The sequence below is a fragment of the Salmo trutta genome, chromosome 25, assembly GCF_901001165.1.
Source record: "Salmo trutta chromosome 25, fSalTru1.1, whole genome shotgun sequence".
In the NCBI taxonomy this organism is placed as follows: Eukaryota; Metazoa; Chordata; class Actinopteri; order Salmoniformes; family Salmonidae; genus Salmo; species Salmo trutta.
The window spans coordinates 41,265,142-41,285,383 of record NC_042981.1 but is presented as its reverse complement, the minus strand read 5'-3'; the positions used below and the strand labels follow the sequence as shown (position 1 = coordinate 41,285,383).

At 45.1% G+C, this 20,242-nt stretch overlaps 1 protein-coding gene across 1 annotated transcript in view; it reads right to left on the bottom strand.

Moving 5' to 3' along the window:
* The window catches only part of LOC115162577 (parkin coregulated gene protein homolog), a 271,046-nt gene that overhangs the window by 140,673 nt on the left and 110,131 nt on the right, over positions 1-20,242 (bottom strand). Inside the window, exon 3 of the mRNA XM_029714023.1 lies at positions 6,662-6,833. Coding sequence (XP_029569883.1) covers positions 6,662-6,833 — 172 coding nt within the window. The remainder of the gene's footprint in view (positions 1-6,661; positions 6,834-20,242) is intronic.

Sequence of the window (20,242 nt, the reverse complement as noted above, 5' to 3'; positions counted from 1 at the left end):
TGTGACATTTGGACCGTGGGACTGTTCAATTATTCATCCAGGCTCTCGCCTCTCACAAAAGGGGGAGAATCTGAGTCGGATGTATTAACGTTTGGTACAATCAGCATCACATCGGATATGAATAAAGTAATCATCTATTCAAGCCGCGTCGATTAGATATTCCGTTCCCAAAAACTTAAGCACAGCCTTGTATTCTCATCTCCCCCAAATGTCACAGGTGAGTGGCATTTTGAAGATTTTAGTCAATCGAGTTTGTTGTAATATAAATAGACTTTTCAGATCACTGCGAAATGTTCTCTTGCCTAAGCCGGGGATCTCCTTGTAATGAAAATTTAATTTTGGTCTCGTAGAGAGAACAAATGTTACGCCAATCTGTGGAGGCTCAATGGAGACGTGGCTGAGAATTTTGTTCCTTATTTAAAGAGAGTAGGAAATGCTTATGACAGCATATCAGTATAATTTTCTCATAATTTATTTCCTCCGATTGAAAAAGGTAGTGTTGGAATGACAATGTTATAGTTTGTCTGGGTTATTTTACATGAAACTCTGGGCTCAAAGTGCTAAAAAGAATCCCTCCTGTGCCATGATTGAAGCCTATCAAGGTTGCAAAAGCAACACCTCATAACTCACATCATAATACTCAACCTTTTCTCAATCATTCTATCTGTAACGCCCTGGCCATAGAGAGGGTTTTTTGTTCTCTATTTTTGGTTAGGCCAGGGTGTGACATGGGTGGGCGTTCTAGGTTTCTTTTTCTATGTTGGTGGTTTTCTTTGTTTCGGCTGTGTATGGCTCTCAATCAGGAACAGGTGTAGATCGTTGTTGCTGATTGAGAGTCATACATAGGCAGCCTGTTTTTCCTTTGGGGTTTGTGGGTGAATGTTTTCTGTTTAGTTTGTTCCTGACAGAACTGTTGCTGGTCGTTTTTTGGTTATTTTTGTATAGTGTTCATTCGGTTATTAAAATCTTGTAAGATGAACACATCCTCCACTGCACCTTGGTCTCATTTGAACGACGGCCGTTACAGATTCACCCACCAACAACGGACCAAGCAGCGGAGGAAGGAGCACCACCAGGAAAGGAGCATTATGGACTCCTGGACTTGGGAGGAAATTGTGGACGGGGCAGGACCATGGGCTCAAGCTGGGGAGTATCGCCGCACGCAGTGGGAAATCGAGGCAGCGAGAGCGGAGAGGCGATGGTACGAGGCAAGGGAGCGCAACAGGCACGAGGCAGCCCCCCAATTTTTTTTGGGGGGGGGGGCACACGGAGAGTGTGGCAGAGCCAGGATGGGATTCTGGGCCAACTCCCTGTGCTTACCGGAAGCAGCGTGGTACTGGTCAGGCACCGTGTTATGCTGTAAAGCGCACAGTGTCTCCCGTGCGCGCTCATAGCCCGGTGCGCTATAGGCCAGCCCCCCGCAAGTGCCATGCGAGTGTGGGCATCGAGCCAGGGCGGATTGTGCCAGCTCAGCGCGTCTGGTCTCCAGTGCGCCGTTTCGGTCCAGGCTATCCTGCGCCGGCTCTGCGCACTGTGTCTCCGGGGCACTGGGAGGGCTCACTTCGTCCTATGCCTGCGCTCCGCCCGTGCCGGGCAAGAGTGGGCATTCAGCCTGGAGTAGGGGTGGCAAGCCTACGCACCAGAACTCCAGTGCTCCCCCACAGCCCGGTCTATCCTGTGCCTCCTCCTTGGACCAGGCTTCCAGTGGGTCTCCCCATCCTGGTCTATCCTGTGCCTCCTACTCGGACCAGGCCTCCAGTGGGTATCCCCATCCTGGTCTATCCTGTGCCTCCTCGTCGGACCAGGCCTCCAGTGGGTCTCCCCATCCTGGTCTATCCTGTGCCGCCTCCTCGGACCAGGCCTCCAGTGGGTCTCCCCAGCCTGGTGAGTCCTGTGCCTGTGCCTGCGCCCAGAGCCAGGCCTCCTGCATGTCTCCCCAGCCTGGTGAATCCTGGGCCAGAGCCGCCAGAGCCGCCCGCCAGTCCGGAGCTGCCAGAGCCGCCCACCAGTCCGGAGCCACCCGCCAGTCCGGAGCCGCCGGAGCCGCCCGCCAGTCCGGAGCCGCCAGAGCCGCCCGCCAGTCCGGAGCCGCCCGCCAGTCCGGAGCCGCCAGAGCCGCCCGGGCACAGCCAGGGTCGCCCGCCAGCCGGGCGCAGCCAGGGTCAGGGGGCAAAAAATATAATTACTAATAATTTGTAGGAGGCAAATTGTCCGCAAGAAGCCCAAACAAATATAATATATTAACCAAAACATAATTTCAAACCTTGCTTAGATTTGTTTACAATTACATATATAGTGCCTTCATAAAGTATTCACACCCCTAGACTTTTTCCACGTGTTACAAAGTGGGATTAAAATTGATTTAATTGTTATTTTTGTCAACAATCTACACAGAATTCTCTAATGTCAAAGTGGAGGAAAATTCTAATATATCTTGATTTGAAAATTAGCCCCATGAGTCAATACATGTTAGAAATCACCTTTGGCAGCAATTACAGATGTAAGTATTTCTAGGTTTCTAAGAGCTTTCCACACCTGAATTGTGCAACATTTGCCCATTATTCTTTTCAAAAATCGTCAAACTCTGTAAAATTGGTTGTTGATCATTGCTAGACAACCTTTTTCAGGTCTTGCCATAGATTTACAAGTATATTTAAGTCAAAAGTGTAACTCGGCCACTCAGGAACATTCACTGTCTTCTTGGTAAGCAACTCCAGTGTAGACTCCAGCCTTGTTTTAGGTTATTGTCCTGCTGAAAGGGGAATTCATCTCCCAGTGTCTGATGGAAAGCAGACTGAACCAGGTTCCCCTCTAGGAGTTTGCCTGTGCTTAGCTCCATTCAGTTGATTTTTTTTTATCCTGAAAAACTCCTCAGTCCTTAACAATTACAAGCAAACCCATAACATGATGCAGCCACCACTATGCTTGACAGTATGGAGTCTTACTCAGTAATGTGTTGTATTGTATTTTCACCAAACATAACACTTTGCATTCAGGACAAAAAGTGAATTGCTTTGCCAATTTCTTTGTAGTGTTACTTTAGTGCCTTGTTGCAAACAGGATGCATGTTTTGGAATATTTTTATTCTGTACAGACTTCCTTCTTTTTACTCTGTCAATTAGGTTAGTATTGTGGAATAACTACAATGTTGTTGATCCAGTTCTCTCCTATCATAGACATTAAACTCTATAACTGTTTTAATGTCACCCTTGGCCTCATTGTGAAATCTCTGAGTGGTTTCCTTCCTCTCCGGCAACTCATTTAGAAAGGATGCCTGTATCTTTGTAGTGACTGGGTGATACACCATCCAAAGTGTAATTAATAACTTCACCATGCTCAAAGGGATATTCAATGTCTCTTTATATATATATATATATATATATATATATGTGCCCTTTTTTGCGAGGCATTGGAAAATCCCCCTGATCTTTGTGGTTGAATCTGTGTTTGAAATTCACTACTCGACTGAGGGACCTTACAGATAATTGTATGTGTGGGGTACAGAGATGAGGTAGTCATTCAAAAATCATGTTAAACACTATTATTGCACACAGAGTGAGTCCAGGCAACTTATTATGTGACTTGTTAAGCACAATTTTACTCCTGAACTTATTTAGGCTTGACATAACAAAGGGATTGAATACTTATTGACTCAAGATATTTCAGCTTTAAAAAAAATTCTACTTTGACATTAAGGAATGTATTATGTGTAGGCCAGTGACAAGAAATCTCAATCAATTTAATCCACATTTGGCGGCAGGTAGCCTAGTGGGTATGAGAGTTTAGCCAGTAACCGAAAGTTTGCTGGATCAAATCCCTTGAGCTGACAAAGTAAAAATCTGTCGTTCTGCCCCTGAGCAAGGCAGTTAACCCACTGTTCCCCGGGTGCCGAAGACGTGGATGTCGATTAAGGCAGCCATCCACACCTCTCTGATTCAGAGGGGTTGGGTTAAATGCGGAAGACACAATTCAGTTGAATGCATTGTTGTACAATTAACTAGGAATCCCCTTCCCTTATTATTTTGCTAAGAAAACTTGTGGACCAAGGTGATTTGCCCCCCCCCCAAGTTTGGGAAACCCTGTTGAGGAACCCTGTTCTAGCCTAATGTAGCCTCTGTGACAGGTGCGTGCAAGGAGGCGAGCGCAATCCACATTGACCTGAGTTCAGTTTCAGAGTAAAGGTCTATGACGACGGCACAGCCCATTGCGTATTCTCATCGGGTGACCTGAAGTCATGACTCATGATCATCAAAATTCACAGAGTCCAACAACGTGATTTAGCCAGTCGCAAGATAACAGCCCGTCGGCGCCAGCCAGATGGAGGCTTCTATATTAACGTCAGTCAGAGAGAACTTTCTGCCTTTCAGATTGCAGCCTGCACTTATTTTTCCCTCCTTCCTTGGAGTTCTATTGAAAAGTAATTAATCTGCAACACAGACATGGGCCGGCGGGTTTGACGCACGGCAGGCCAAAATGGGCCTGATTTTAATAAACCAAGAAGCTAATAACAAGCAGGCCATTTAAAATTCCATTATCACAGCTAGATGTGCCTTTTCATAAGGACTGGTTCACCTTTGGGTCTTAGGAATTTGTAGCTACTATATGAGGGAGTCAGTATGCATGAGTGGACATAGTGGCTACGTGGACTTGGGTATGAGTGTGTGTGTGTGTGTGTGTGTGTGCTTGAACACGTGTATGAGAGGATACAGATCTAAGCAGTATAGGCCTAGTACCACCAAGGACACATTTTGAAGACGAGGCATCAAAGCAATAATCGTCTCAGTCAAAAACACTATGTCAGCTGTCTTTTATTTATAAAACACATTCATCACATTCATGAGTTGTCGATAGTCTAAAAATCATATATCGATATGCAGCCATTTGGTTTTAGAGTGTTGTGAAACAGCTGAATGCACGACCAGACAGCAATCAGACTTTCTCAAATGAAATCAATTGGTAAATTAAACAAACTATGCGAATAAATTGAAAAATGGGAATTCTAGTGTAAATCAAGTAAACAACAAAAAGTCACATACACAAAAACACATGTACACATGTACACACACACACACACACCCACACCGTTGTGTCTTGGTGTTATGATGTGCACTGGGCCATGCTCTGTCCGTCCTCTGTTGCGACTCAGTAAGCAGTGTGTTTGTGTGTGTGTGTGGGGGTACTCTATTGCCAGGGTCAACCTGTCAGCATGTCTTCATGTCTCCAGCGGCCTTGCCTCATGTTGGTCGTTCCACCCCTCTGCCTCAGCAGGCGCTGAAACACTGAGCGCACACACACACACACACACACGGCCAACTGCTCAAACTCACTCACTGGGCGCCGCTTAAAATCTCCCACTTTGAAACTGACACAGTTGGCTCCAGTGCAAAACAAACCCTCTCAGTGTGTGGAAAGTTAGCGTATGTTTGTGTGTGTGTGTTGATGTGAGAGCATGTGGGCATACGGAATCATACATTATATATTTTTCTACATATAACAACTTAGAAGCCTGTGTGTTCGTCGTTTCATCCCTGTCTAAATGTTGAAGCTATTTTTGCTAGTCCTCGCTCACTCCTGGACGTGACCAACTAGCCTGCGGCCTGCCAACTGTGCCTGTGATTTCAGGACAAACCTGTAATGAACATAAGGGGAGACAGAGTGCTGGTTTCAAGCGCAGGACGCAGCGGGGGTTTATTGCAAAGGACCAGAGAAGGAGGCAGGTAGCAGGGTCCAGGGGCAGGCAGAAGGTCATACACAGGGGGTCCAAAAGGGCAACAGTACAGGCAGGGAAAAGGTTAGTAACGTAGTCCGGGAGATCAGGCAATAGGTAGATAACAGGAAATCCGATAGGCTAGAGTACAGGCAGGGAATAGGCAAAAACTATCATACACGGGAGGAGTAAATCACGGGAAAAACAGAGCTCAGAAAGACGTGTGCCTCAAAACAAACAATAACTCACAGTGATGCGGTGAAAGAACTGAACTAAATAGTGTGTGATAATGACACACAGGTGTGTGAACTGGTGATTAGAATTCAGGTGATTGGGATCTGGAGGGTGAGCTGCGTTCAGGGGATCTACCTGTTTGAGGGTGTGAGTTGGAAGCAGACGTTACCAAACCAATGAGGTGTTGTCCTGCCGGACTCGCCAGAGTCATAGAGGCAAAGCGCATTTAAATGTAGCGTGTCGCCATATTCACGGGAGCTTAGCTGCCTTGCCTTATGACTGGGTCTCATCCACTAACAGCAAAACAAGAACACTTAGCCCTGCTGTCTAATAATAATAGGTCTGGAAGATGCAAGGGGCCATATGTGGGCTTTTCACTGAGATCCTCACTGTGTGGATGGCAACAACTAGTGGCTGAAGAATAGGGCATTGGGGATTTATCCATTGTCTGGCCACACGTCAGTAATTTATCTCTTTATAATTTTTTATAGGAGATTTGGCCTAGATTTGCTGTGAGAGGGTTGTGGTTGCATGAAAGAGTCGTGTTTATGGTCTGATAATGTTGTGACACTGTTCCTGTGATGTTTCTGTAATGTTTGGGGCCACTCACTCTTGAAAAGGATGATGATAAGTGTTGTGGTTGAGTTAACAGTAGTATTTGTGCTGTAATAACATTACGGCAGTGTTTTTGTGACGTTTCAATAACATTTTGCTACTCACTTTTGATGGGGATGATGAGTTGGGGGATGACGGGCAGGATCTTGGTGCCCCCGTGCTCGAGCATGTCGTGGACCCCCTGGCGGGCGAAGAACTCATAGGGGTGCACAGTCTCACACAGCCCGTCGAAGAACAAAGGGAGGTAGTGGTGGTAGTCGAGCTTCTCGATCTCCACCTGAGACAACGCACACACACACACATATTTCCATCAACATGTGCGAGATGGCTTTCTAACAGCTAGCATTCCTGGAAACATGTTGATTCAGCAGAAACAGCGCTGCACACACAGACACGGCACAGACACACACATCTACATGGTCACCAGGGACTGAATGTGAGTGAACCAATGCAAGGGGATCTCCCCTAGTTCATCCTCTACATTGTAATAGAACACAGTCATGGTCTTTCCTCATCTTATGCCCTTTCGTTTTGTTTGTCCTTGGACTCACACAATATCCAGGGCCAATCCTTCTAACCAAGCCTGGCTTTAGAAGGTGTTTATAATAGCAGCCACAGCTGAAGACAGCTGTTGGGGAGATCATGACACCCCTACATGTGGTATCCAGTGGGCCGACACATTAATAACAAGCCTATACTCCCCAAAACAGCTACACCAGCCTACACACATAAATACATTCCTTCAGCTACTGAACCTGTGTGGATTACATGCTTTGATATTGGGTATGTTACAATGTATTGAAGTAGGCATAGCAGCAGAATGACTTGTGTTGTGATGAACTCGCACCATACTTGACAGGAAAGGCCAGGTGACAAGGGCACCCCTAGCTGCCCTTTCACACACTTTCTCTTTGTGTGTGAGTGTCTGTCTGTCCGTCCATCTCTGTGTCTGTGTGTTTAACGTGTGTGCGTGCGTGTGTACAGGCACCCGCGACCATGTGTGTGTGTTTGGAGCATGTGTGTCCACAGAAGGTCTGGTTACAGTAGATTGTATGAACTCCAGAGCACTGTGGTGGCTCTATTGTTGGCCGAGGGGTAAGGGGGGGGGATCCTGTTTCATGTAATGAAAGCCAATCCTGTGTAGAGTAGAGGCAAACACCCCACAGCCCTGGAGTAGCCAGGGGTCTTAAAGGACAGCTGAGCCACATCGTCCCAATCCCTGCTACACCCCACTGGGTCACGCTGCCGCCGAAATGTCACCACCACGGTCGCTTTGATGTCCCCGGCTCTCGCAGAGCCCCCACTTTAGAGGTGCGACTTCAAAGTGGGCGGACCCCCTGACACGAGTCGCGTGGGTAAACAGAGAGAGAGAGAGAAAGAGAAAGAGCGAGAGAGAGAGAGAGAGCAAATGGTGTGTTAGCAGAGAGACCGATAGGGCTGATTGCTTTGAGGCAATTTGTTGGCTAACCTTGACCTTTTCCGGCTTGGTCAAGATCATCATTGTGAGTCAGCTAGGCGGGCAGGGAGACAAGAACAAAAGCAAATATGTGCCGGGAGAGACTGGGGGGAGAGATGACACTGTGGCAGGACGAGTCACATAGGAACAGAGAAAACGCTTCAAGCAGAGATACAGTGGCCATATAGGCTGCAGCAGACAATGTCATAGTCAGTGGATTAGAAAATGGTCCGATATCTGATTTTTAAAAAAGGGTATTAAAAAGGGTCTCAATTTAAGCTGAAATCCACTTACGGTGAAACAACGCCACTGTTCGCCCCCAGCGCATTTGTTATTGTTTTTGTTTTGTTGATGAAATGGAGGAGAGGAGCATTCAGAATGGTGAGGGGAAAAAAATACTGTACACTGTTCTTTCAATGACGTCAGATGAAAAGAAAACAGTGTTAGCTGTTTGAAGTAACTTCTTTGTGGTTATAATGTCGTAAAAGGATGTATGCTTGTGTTTGACGCGTTACGGGTTTGCGAGTGTTCGATCCCAGTGGTGGACACATCTTATCCCTTACCTTAACCATTTTAAATGAGTGCTTAAACGTAATGTTTTAACATTGTTTTAACATATCAAAAACCTTAATCCTTATTAACCTTCTGAATTTGATGTTTGAAACAACTTAAAAATTTGATGTTGGCAGAAACGTGGATAAACGTCTCGTTCTGCAGTGAGACTGTCAGAGCTTGTTGGCAGTTTCCCCAAGTATGGATTCCAGCTTTAAATATGAACCTTTATAGGCAACTGGTGGCCTCAATATGAAATTAAAAAACATGAGCTGGTGCACATCCAGAAAAAATGGTTTGGGTGGAGGTGCTGACTGACGGCGAAACTATCAAAATAAAGAAAGTCGCACACTCCATGTATAAACAATTTATTAGGTAAATACCCATTAAATTGCTGGGAGTTTATACATGGAGTGTGCGACTTTCTTAATTTTGATAGTTTATGGCCTCAATATGAAAAACATATTAAGATAATCTATCTATGGCGTACAAGTCAAGGGGATTTAGAATTATAGCTGTGTGAAGCCTGTTCTGAGATCTGTGATAAGGGCCTAATCAAAATCGCATCAAAATGCAGAGGCAGACAACACGTTAGTGAGTGGAGTGGTGTTGGGTAAAGATCCCGTAGGAGAACACAGGAAGCACTGGAGAATTACACACAACCCCCCCCCCCCCCCCCCCCCCCCCCCCCCCCCCCGACCCCACCCCACACACAAAACACACACACGTACAGAGCCTTTGGCTGACTGGTAACGCTCACATTCACTCTTATCGATTGGCCGTTCAGGTTTGTTTGTCTTTAGGTGCCTCCAGGTTTCCCTACGGAGGGCCTTTAATCGATGAGACGGGACAGCAAGAGACGTTGTTGAGCAGCAATTAGCCGGGCCGCGACAACGAGAGGCCCACACATCTCCTCTGGTCAGTGTGGAGAGAGGCAGAGATACGGAAGTTAAGCAGTTAGCAAAGGCTTCCTCATTAAAACACTTGACTGAGTCTGCGTCTGAAATAGCACCCTATTCACTTTATAGGCTAGTCTAGTGTGTTACTTTTGACCAGGCCCCAGGGCACTATGTAGCGAACAGGGTGCCATTTCGGACAAACCCCGAGTCTCTGGGGCCTCCAGCCCATAGAAATAGAATTCCTAGAACGTGTTATACCCATGTACTGTAAGTCAATGGGTGGGTGATGGAAGTCTATTTCTATGCTCTAGGCTGGATTGGCAGCATGCATAGGCTAACTATGGGCCAGCGCACCAAGGACACAGGGGAGAGTGGGGTGTGTGTGTCTATTTGTGTGCATGTGTTGGGTAGCCGGGTGCATAGAGTGTGGTTTGGGTCCAAGTTCAGCCTGTTTCTGTGGTAATCAGCCAGGTCGTTCAAGATTGATGTCGAAATTGGACGTCTATCTTGAAGACATCTTGAATGCCTTCAAAACCGGCCACCAGTGGCAACAGTGAGCACTATTACCATCAAATAGGCTTGGGTTTTGCTAGGGTGTTGTGGACGGGGGTGGTGGATGGGCATAATTCCACGACTAACGACTCATTTGGGTAATCCCATGACTCTGGATTTGAAGGTTGCGCTCTTTATCATAGTCGTGGACACTGTTGTTTTTTATTTGGGATGTTAACCTTATCCCAGACCTTAACCCTTATCTTAACCATTTGGAATGAGTGCCTAAACTTAACCCTTAAAACCTGTTGGGGCTAGGGGGCAGTATTTTCACGGCCGGATGAAAAACGTACCCAATTTAAACAGGTTACTACTCTGGCCCAGAAAATAGAATATGCATATTATTAGTAGATTTGGATAGAAAACACTGACGTTTCTAAAACTGTTTGAATGGTGTCTGTGAGTATAACAGAACTCATATGGCAGGCAAGAAACCTGAGAAAAATTGAATCAGGAAGTGGGAGAAATTAGAAATGTAGTTTCTCTTTTGAATCCCTTGACAAACTACAGTGACATAGGATTTACGTTGCACCTCCTAACTCTTCCATTGGCTGTCAACAATCTTTAGGAACTGGTTTCATCCGTCACCTGTTACCGGGCAGACAATTGTGGCCCAGTCAATCACTGGCCAGTCTGAGGACAGGTGTCTTATGACGCGCGTTGCTCGTGACTTCGTTGTTTTTTATTTTTCTTCTGGGATGAATACCTATTGCCCGGTTGTAAAATTATCGCAATTTTACGTTAAAAAATACCCTAAAGGATTGATTGTAAACATCGTTTGACGTGTTTCTACAAACGGTAATGGAACTTTTGACCATTTCGTCTATGGATTTGCGTCCACGCCACATGGCATTGTAAAGTGTTCTGGATGGGTCAACAAAAAACGGACGTATTTGGACATAAATGATAGACTTTGCAGAACAAATGAAAATTTCTTGTGGAAGTGGGTGCCCTTCCGAGTGCATTCCGCCGAAGATCAGCAAAGGTAAGAAAATATTTCGAACATATTTTTAGAGATTTGTCGACGCCGTGGTTGTAGGCTAACTGTATAGCTTAGCATTGAAGGCTAAGTTCTGTACTCAGAATATTGAACAATGTGCTTTTTCCGTAAAGTTATTTTGAAATCTGACAAAGTGGTTGCATAAAGGAGTAGATTATCTCTAATTCTTTAAATAATTGTTATACATTTTGTCAACGTTTATGAGTTCTTCTGTAAATGTATGTGCCTATTCACTGGAAGTTATGGGGAGAAAACATTTTCTGAACGTCACGCGCCAATGTAAAAATTGGGTTTTTGGATATAAATATGAACTTGATCGAACAAAAAATGCATCTGTGTCATCTGATGAAGATTTTCAAAGGTTAGTGCTGAATTTTAGCTGTATATCTGCTTTTGTGACGGCTATCCGTGCTTGGAAAATGGCTTTTCTTTTTTTTTTTTGCCAATGTGCTATCCTAAAAATAATCTAATGTTTTGCTTTCACCGTAAAGCCTTTTTGAAAATCGGACAATGTGATTGGATTAACGAGTAGAGTATCTTTAAAATGCCGTATAATACTAGAATTTTAATTTTGAGATTATTTTTTTTTTTATTTCACGCCGTGCTATCTCACTGGTTGTTGTCCAACCAATCCAGTTAACGGGATTTTATCTCGAAGGGGTCCTCTAGAGGTTAACCTCGAAAATGTTTTTATGTAACGATACAGAGCAGCAGGAGCAGCAAAAACACTGAAACTTGACGTTTGGAGCAACTTCTAAATTGAAAGTTTGGAGAACGTGGTTAAACATCTAGTTCTGCAGTGAGACTGTGAGAGCTTGCTGCTGATAATTTCTGTTGGCCATTTCAGAGCAATGAGGAGGACACTGACCAAGGTGTGTGTGTGTGTGTGTGTGTTTGAGTGTATGTGTTTGAGTGTGTGTGCCAGGCCATCTCTCTAATTGCCTGGGCAATTATTTTCCATGGAGGGCCAGATTAGAATATATTTTTGCCATTGCAGGCCAGAATCATATTACAGGATTATACATCATGTGTATGACTGTGTGACAGATATAGCTACTGTAAATCACATCCAGATATGCTACTTATTTTACTTTTTTAACATGCACAGAAATAAACCACATCCATGTTCTCCTTTTGGTAGGTATTTTCATTATTAAACATGCAATGAACTACACAGAGAGAAAAGTACACTGTGCATTCAGCACCACGGACAGAACTCTTGTTAACAGGTACGCACAAAAACAAGAAAAAAGACAGCTCAACATTACATTTAAACTACTCAATCAGTGTGAGGAGTGAAGTCTCTGATGGGCATTGACTAGAGCAGTGAAGTCAGGTATAGTTTCTGACGTCGCTATGCGCAGGATTGCTGAGAGCTGAGAGTCAGTAACAGATTATCTGTGCCTTGACTTGTTATATTTCATCACTGAAAATGTCTGTTCACATACATAGGTTGACGCAAACAGTACAAACATCTTCTGAGCATGACTCCTAATCTTTGGAAAGTTTTGTTCATCGAGAGATGCATAAACCTCGTCAGTGACATTGTTTTGAATAGTTCTCCAATCACAGCATCAGACTGAAGATGGATAAGCTCAAGTTGCAGGTCAGTGGGAGCGTTATCCACACTGAAGGTGAAAGGAGAGGAAACCAACAGCATGTCATTTTCCAACACTTTGAAATCCTCAAAACGAGGAGAAAACTCACCGTTCAAAGCACGCAGCAGCGATGTATACTTCTCCTGCTGGTCATCTGATAGGGAACAGACAAGTAGTGTCGGGAGGTGAGTGAGATTGTTGGCTTCTACATGGCGGGTCAGGAGGAGTAATTTTCCCTTGAAGGCTTTGACAAGGATGTACATCTGATGTACAAAAAGGCACTTCCCTTGTAGTTTGGAATTCAGTTCATTCATGAGGGCCACAGTGAAGGCAAAATCAGCCAACCATTCAATGCCTTGCAGTTGAGGGAAATCCACATATTTTCCTTTCATTTGCAAAAACTCAGCAATCTCCGACTTCAGGTCCCACAACCTTTAAAGCACCTTCCCCAAACTCAGCCATCTCACGTTTGTGTGGTTGGGGAGATCTGCATAACCTGACTCTGTCTCATCCAACAGTGAGAAACTGTCTGTGGTTTAAAGATTTTGCTCTTATGAAGTTTACCACTTTAGTGACTGTATCCACAACATGGCTCATTTTCAGAATCCATTTACAGAGCACCTCCTGATGAATAACCCAATGCAGGAAAATCATTTTCTGATCTGGGCTCAGCTCAGCTAGTTGATCTTGCAGCACGTCTTCCGGATCCATGGACTGCTCGTGGACATGGTCTCCGACCGGGTGCCTCAGTTCTCGTCCCGGTTCTGGAAGGTGTTCTGTGCCCTCATTGGGTCGTCGGCCAGCCTGTCCTCTGGGTTCCAACCCCAGTCCAATGGCCAATCGGAACGAGCCAACCAGGTTCTTGAGACTACTCTGCGCTGTCTGGTCTCCGCCAACCCTACCTCCTGGAGCCAGCAGCTGGTGTGGGTCGAGTACGCCCGCAACACCCTTCCCTGCTCTGCCACGGGTCTATCTCCGTTTGAGTGTTCTCTGGGGTATCAGCCCCCGCTCTTCCTCGAGCAGGAGGAAGAAGTCAGTGTACCTTCTGCCCAGATGTTTTCCCGCCGCTGTCGTCGTACCTGGAGGAAACCGCGGGCGGCCCTCCTCAAGACCACCTCCATGTATCGACGACAAGTAGATTGCCATCGGTCCCCGGTATCGTCTCGGGCAGAAGGTACGCCTATCCACCCGGGATCTGCCCCTGATTTATCGTCCCATTTCCCATCTCCAAGATTATTAGCCCCTCTGCTGTTTGTCTTCTGTTGCCCCGTACCCTTCATATACATTCCACCTTTCATGTGTCCAGAGTTAAACCTATTTCTCACCGCCCTTTGTCTCCTGTTTCCGTTTTTGTTCTCAGCTCCTGCTTTTCCCAGTCTCTCCTTTTTCTCGTACTCCTGGTTTTGACCCTTTCCCGTCCTGACCCTGAGCCTGCCTGCAGACCTGTACATTTGCCCCACCTCTGGATTGTTGACCTCTGCCTACCCTGACCCTGAGCCTGTCTGCCGTCCGATACAGTTGCTCCACCTCTGGGTTACTGACCCCTGCCTGCCTTGACCTGTCTATTGCCTGCCCCTGTTGAAATATTAAACTATTGTCAATTCGATGTGTCTGCGTCTGGGTCTTACCTTGATTCCTGATAGTCTGTCCTTGTGCAGTTGTTATTTATACGTGCCTTCAAAATAAATGTCCCACATGCGGTGGGAGTTAAATTATTACACAAAGGAGAGTACTCATTGGGCTTTTAATTTGAATAACAAACACGTTTTTCAAAACTTTACTATCGCAATTTCTTTATGTGATCTGAGCATAGGGCCCCCGGGCCGTCCTTTGCCCAGGCCTGCCCTAGAGGAAAGCCACTGTGCTTCATGTAGGTCTCATTTAGATTAGGACCTCACCGACACTGAGACAACCCCATTCATCAACTACTGTAGTCACCATGAACCAGCTGTAATCCTGTAATCCAACTAAACACACAGCCACATATGTACTGTACTCTCTGCTCCCAAATAGACCCTGTACACATATTTAGACAGGCATGCATCCAAACATTCAAGAGGGTAGCCTATTCTCAGCCAGGAATATCCAATGCATTGACAGAGGGGCGTACACACACACACACTGAATTGTTTTGATGTGTACACAGTGGTCCCATAGGCCTTTTCAGGCATACTTTGCTATTATGGTTACTAATCATTAGCCATTGTAATTGAAAGGCTGTCCCCATTAGACCATGTTCCTGTTACTGCACAAATCCTGCTACCGTTAGCAGGATGATGAGAAAGCTTATAGAGGCAGAGGCGGAAACTTTGCATGGTAGTGCACTCTTTCTGTGTGTGTGTGTGTGTGTGCGCGTCTCTCTCTCGGTTTCTCTCTTTCTCTCTCATATCGCTTTTCAAGCCTTGCCAAAGAATCCCAAAATGCCTCAAGTAGGTTCATTCACAGCACAGACACACATGTGAACAATAGACACCTCTCTCTTTCCTCCCCCTCTCTAAACATGCATACAGTTTATACACAAGCACAGTATCGTAACAACAAACGTCTGCCAAGGCATAAGCTGCTAAGGTACACATACACGAAGGGCCTTTGAGCCCTGTCTTCACATTAGAGTGTATCGGGCCTGACAATTCAAGCCCGGTTCGACCCAAGACCGGTGAGCTGAAGCCTGAGCCCAGGCCAGCCTGACATCACAGAAATGAAATGAGCCCGTACCCGAAAAAAAAATCTAAAAAAACAGTATTGATTTAAACGGGTGTTGAGAACAATGTGGCGGAGGCGGGCGGCAGCAGAGTGAGGAGACGAGGAAACAGCCATCGGGCATAGAAAAAGCGCAGAGAGCCAAAAACTCACCTTAGTTATGATGAACTGAACAATGAAAATATTTGATATTAAGTAGGCTAATGCAATTGAATGCATGTAATTCTTGCTTATACTGAAACTCCGAAAGTCATATCCAACGGTTATACTAATTTAAAACAATTGTAATGATGGGGCGGTGAGTTGGAAGCAGGTGCAGGTGAAATGTTTTAATAAAACAACAAAACCAAGAACACAACACTAACATAAGGCAGTAGGCCGATACACAAGAACAATACCAACTGGTGAGTGAACCTGGGAGAGTGACATAATAAGGGGAGGAAATGATGAAGGAAATGGAGTCCAGGTGTGAATCATAATGATTGACAGGTGAGCGTAATGATGAGCGCCAGGTGTGCGCAATGATGAATCCCAGGACCGGTGATTAGTACTCTGGCGACCTCGTACGCCGGAGGGGAGGAGCAGGAGCAGATGTGACAACAATGGTCGTGTGTGGTCACCTAGATGTTCATTTCAGCAGGTTTTGATTTGTTTTCACTGAATATACGTTTGGATTATTGGTAACAACTAGGCTATGGCAATGTTAGCTAAATTGAAGTTAGCGCTCATGATCATCTTTATTCTAGCTCATTTTGCTAGCATGTAATGTAGCTTAACAAGTGGATTTTGCTCTTCACTCACGTAGTAGCCTGTCCTACTCCCTACCAAAAGTCTCTGACTTGTGTGATAATCAATCAATGTGCTTTTGTTTCAGTGAATCTCCGTCTGTATATTTGGTTAGTTAATCTTTGGCTGGGCAAGTGGAGGTGGTAGCTCATTTATTTGTTTGCTCATCTCTTGATCTTAAACCTTTAGTATGCAATCATGTAGTCTAAATCAAGAGTATTATTTTGCTCTTGATTTACGTAGTAGCCTTAAATAATCTATCCACCATCGAGCTGTGGGAGCACGTCCTGTTTTATCTGTTTTAACGTAACTTATCCTACTTCAATATAATCAATCATTCATGTCATTAAACAGCATACACGTCATTCATGTGTTTCAAGATTTTTATTTTAAAATGAAATAAAGGGAATATTAAATAATTAAACAAATAAGATTTTCTGCCAAAAATTCATTTGAATTAGCATTTAAAAGCCCTGTGTTTTGAATGTATGTTTGATTAGGAAAACATTTGGATCAGTTATGGGTCAACTTTTGATAGTTCACAAGGTCCAGCAAGGCACATTAGCAGGATAGTCATAGGCTGTATTTTGTTAGGATGTATCAGCGTAAACAGATGCTAATGGAATATGGGCTTGTCCTGATACTGAGATGCGCTGCCTGCCGTGGTCTTGTGGAACATCATTCTCCAGACTGCACTCCAGCCTATTCGTATCGCAATTTGAAACATTTGAATCATCAGAAAAATAAATGTCTCTGGCCCAGCCAATATTGGAATCCTGGAGCTGCTAGTGTCTGCAGCTGCTGCGGTTGAGAGAGGGCCGCAGACAAAGTTTATTTTTTTCTGAGCAGAACTTTGAGGACCGGCCCGGTATAAGACCAGGCCAGACAAGGCTGTCGGGAACCGTCGGTTTCAGGCTGAGAACTCTACCTCACATGCGTCCTGATTTGCTATACACAGAGGGCCGTGGTTGTGCAATTAACTGGGCTCTGCAGGGAGTGTGTGCGCGTGTGTATGAGTGCGTGCATGTGGCGTGTGTGTGTGATGTGAGGGATAGAGGAGTGGAGTGAACATAGCCACGGTTGGAGACTCCCTGGATCCTGCTCCAGTTTTAAGATGAAAGCTTTTATATAAAGCCCAGATTAGGGCTGGATGTGTGCGTGTGTGTGCGCGCTGGGGAGTCCCAGCAATGAGCCGGAACTAGGCCAGAATAGCAACCTTCCACCATAGAACATGACAAGACATAGGGACAAAGACGGAGAGTATGACAAGGGAGAGAGAGAAAGAGAGAGACACTGGAGTATGACAAGGGAGGGTTAGAAAGTAAGAGGGGGGATAAAAATGGAGAGCATGATTCAAATTATAAAAGCTTGACAACTGGTTGACTATTTGAATCAGCTGTGTAGCGCTAGCAAAAAACAAAATGTGCACCACTTCGGGTCACAAGGACCGAGTTTGGGAAACCCTGAGATAGAAGGGGTGGGTGTAGTGATGGGCTTTCACACCTGCTAGTGTTGGAGTTGGCTGAAGACAGCTTTATACAGGATGTGCAGAGGGATAAGAGGAACAGATGTGCCTGGCCATTTGTAACAGCTGCTTGATACACCACCCTCCCACTATTATCTTATTAGAGTGTGTGTGTGTGTAAATGTCTTCAAACTGCAGCCACTACTATACTGAACTGTGGCTACAGCCAATTGTCCTTGTCATTGTCACTGCACCCAGTACTACACCCAGCGACCTCCCAGCAGGACGACAGACAGTCACGACAACAAAGAAAACTGTAATCAACCACTGGAGAGTGTAATCAGCATTCTGCCCTAATCAGCAGAATTGGCGGCTCAATCTGAAACAATCAAGGCCTTGATTGATAGAATGAATTGTTATCTGCCCTGGTCCGCTGGGAGTAAAACCCAAAAGAGACGGTTATCTGGCGTTGCTACATTTGTTTCTACTTGTGTCTCGGACGGGTTGCTCGCAGGCAAACTGCTCTGGCTCCCACTCATTCATCTTAGAGATTAATTAAATGTGGACACTTCAAAGTACTTCCACACATAAGGGTCCCCCAGGGTAGCATGCATTCTAACTGTTTAAAATGGAAAGGAGCAATCCATCATGACTGTTTGTGAGTCAATGTGTGTGTATATGTGTATATGAGCACAGGGAAGTGTGTGTGTGTGTGTGTGTGTGTTTATTTGTATATGTGTGTGTGTGTGTGTGTGTGTGTGTGTGTGTGTACTGTAAAATGCAAAGGCAAGATATAGGCCCAGGGACATTGGCTACTGCTTTATCAGCAAACCAATAGCATAACTGGTCCATAGCCGCCTGCACAATTTTGATACATTTGGCTTTAGTGTCTCACACAGTGCTGAGAATTTTGCAGAAACGTTCAAACAAATACACTCATTCTCAATGCGTGTTTGATAAATGAGCCCCATTGATTTTGTGTGGGAGCCACAACAATAGACGAAAGACGAATGTTTAGTCTGTTTGAAATAACAAGCCCAATATGCAGGCTGTGTGACATTCTCAGATTGTTTAGGGAAGAGAAAAGTAGCCAAGTTCTGGCAGATATAGTGTGTGTGTGTGTGTGTGTGTGTGTGTGTGTGTGTATGTGTGTGTGTGTGTGTGGTAGAGAAAATGTGAGGTAGGCAAAGTCACCCAGGCAGAAGCGCCTGTCAGCAGCCCCCCAAGGCTCTGGCCGGCCGGACTGTGCCCAAGTCCGTAATGGGATGTTCTTGTGGTGCCAGCGGATCACTCTCATCCTGTGTTCTGGCACACAGATCAAAGAGAATGGCCTGTATAGAGCTGGCTACAGAGATTGGACACAGTAAGGAAGGGAGAGAGAGGGGGAGACATAGAGAGAAACAGAGAGGGAGAAAGAGATATAGAAAGGAAGAAAAAAAAGAAAGAGGGAGAAAGTTAGTCAGGAAGAGAAGATGAAGAGAAAATGAGAGAGAGGGAGCGAGAAGAGAGAGAAAGACAAAGAGATGCCAACTTGTCTACGCAGTAGACAGACTAAAGGGTCCTGTGAGTGAGCAGTCCCTCTAACACACACAGGGTGATGAGGTTCCATTACTCTATTTTCCACTTCCTATTTAAGTCGAGGTGAGGGGAAAAAGAGGGAAAAGTGGTGGTAAAAAGAGTCAAGTGGGACTTGGAGATGGATCCTCTGTTCCTCTCGCACCAATTAGCGACAGTGGCAGTAAAATATGGCCACTGGTCATAGGACTGGAGTGAGAAGAGGGCACGATGCTGCCATGTCCCAGCCAGGGCCATAGATAAGACTCTGGCCAAAATCAATGTGTGGGTAATTCTCAGCCCAAAGCCAGTCAATGTGCTGACAATAGACCACATTTATAAAACCTTGTACAATCTGACTAGGGTGTTGTAAATTGGAGAGCGCAGACTCCCCACTGGCCTCTAACAAAGACAGCAGTGGTGCTTCTGTTGTGATACGTGGACAGGTCACTGGACATTGGCCCTCTCTGATAAGGGTCAATTAATCTCCCAGCTAGCTCGCAACCAACCAACAAACCAACCATTGCCACCATCAACATCAACTCAGCCAAGCTAGCAAAATAAATTACAGTCATCCTGATGAAGGCCAAGATTGTGCCTTTTTCCCCCTCAAATTGATGACAGGCCAGCTGTGAAGCCGAATGCCCAGAGAGGATGAATAGAGTCCAGTGCCCAGCTAGCACAGTTGGTTCCATGGAAGTTGTGGTAACATATGTTTTTGGTTTCACATTGGTTGTGGGAACGAAGGCATATACAGTTGAAGTCGGAAGTTTACATACACTTAGGTTGGAGTCATTAAAAGTCGTTTTTCTACCACTCCACAAATGTCTTGTTAACAAACTATAGTTTTGGCAAGTCGGTTAGGACATCTACTTTGTGAATGGCACAAGTCATTTTTCCAACAATTGTTTAAAAACTGATTATTTCACTTATAATTCACTGTATCACAATTCCAGTGGGTCAGAAGTTTACATACGCTAAGTTGACTGTGCCTTTAAACAGCTTGGAAAATTCCAGAAAATGATGTCATGGCTTTAGAAGCTTCTGATAGGCTAATTTACATAATTTCAGTCAATTGGAGGTGTACCTGTGGATGTATTTCAAGGCCTACCTTCAAACTCAGT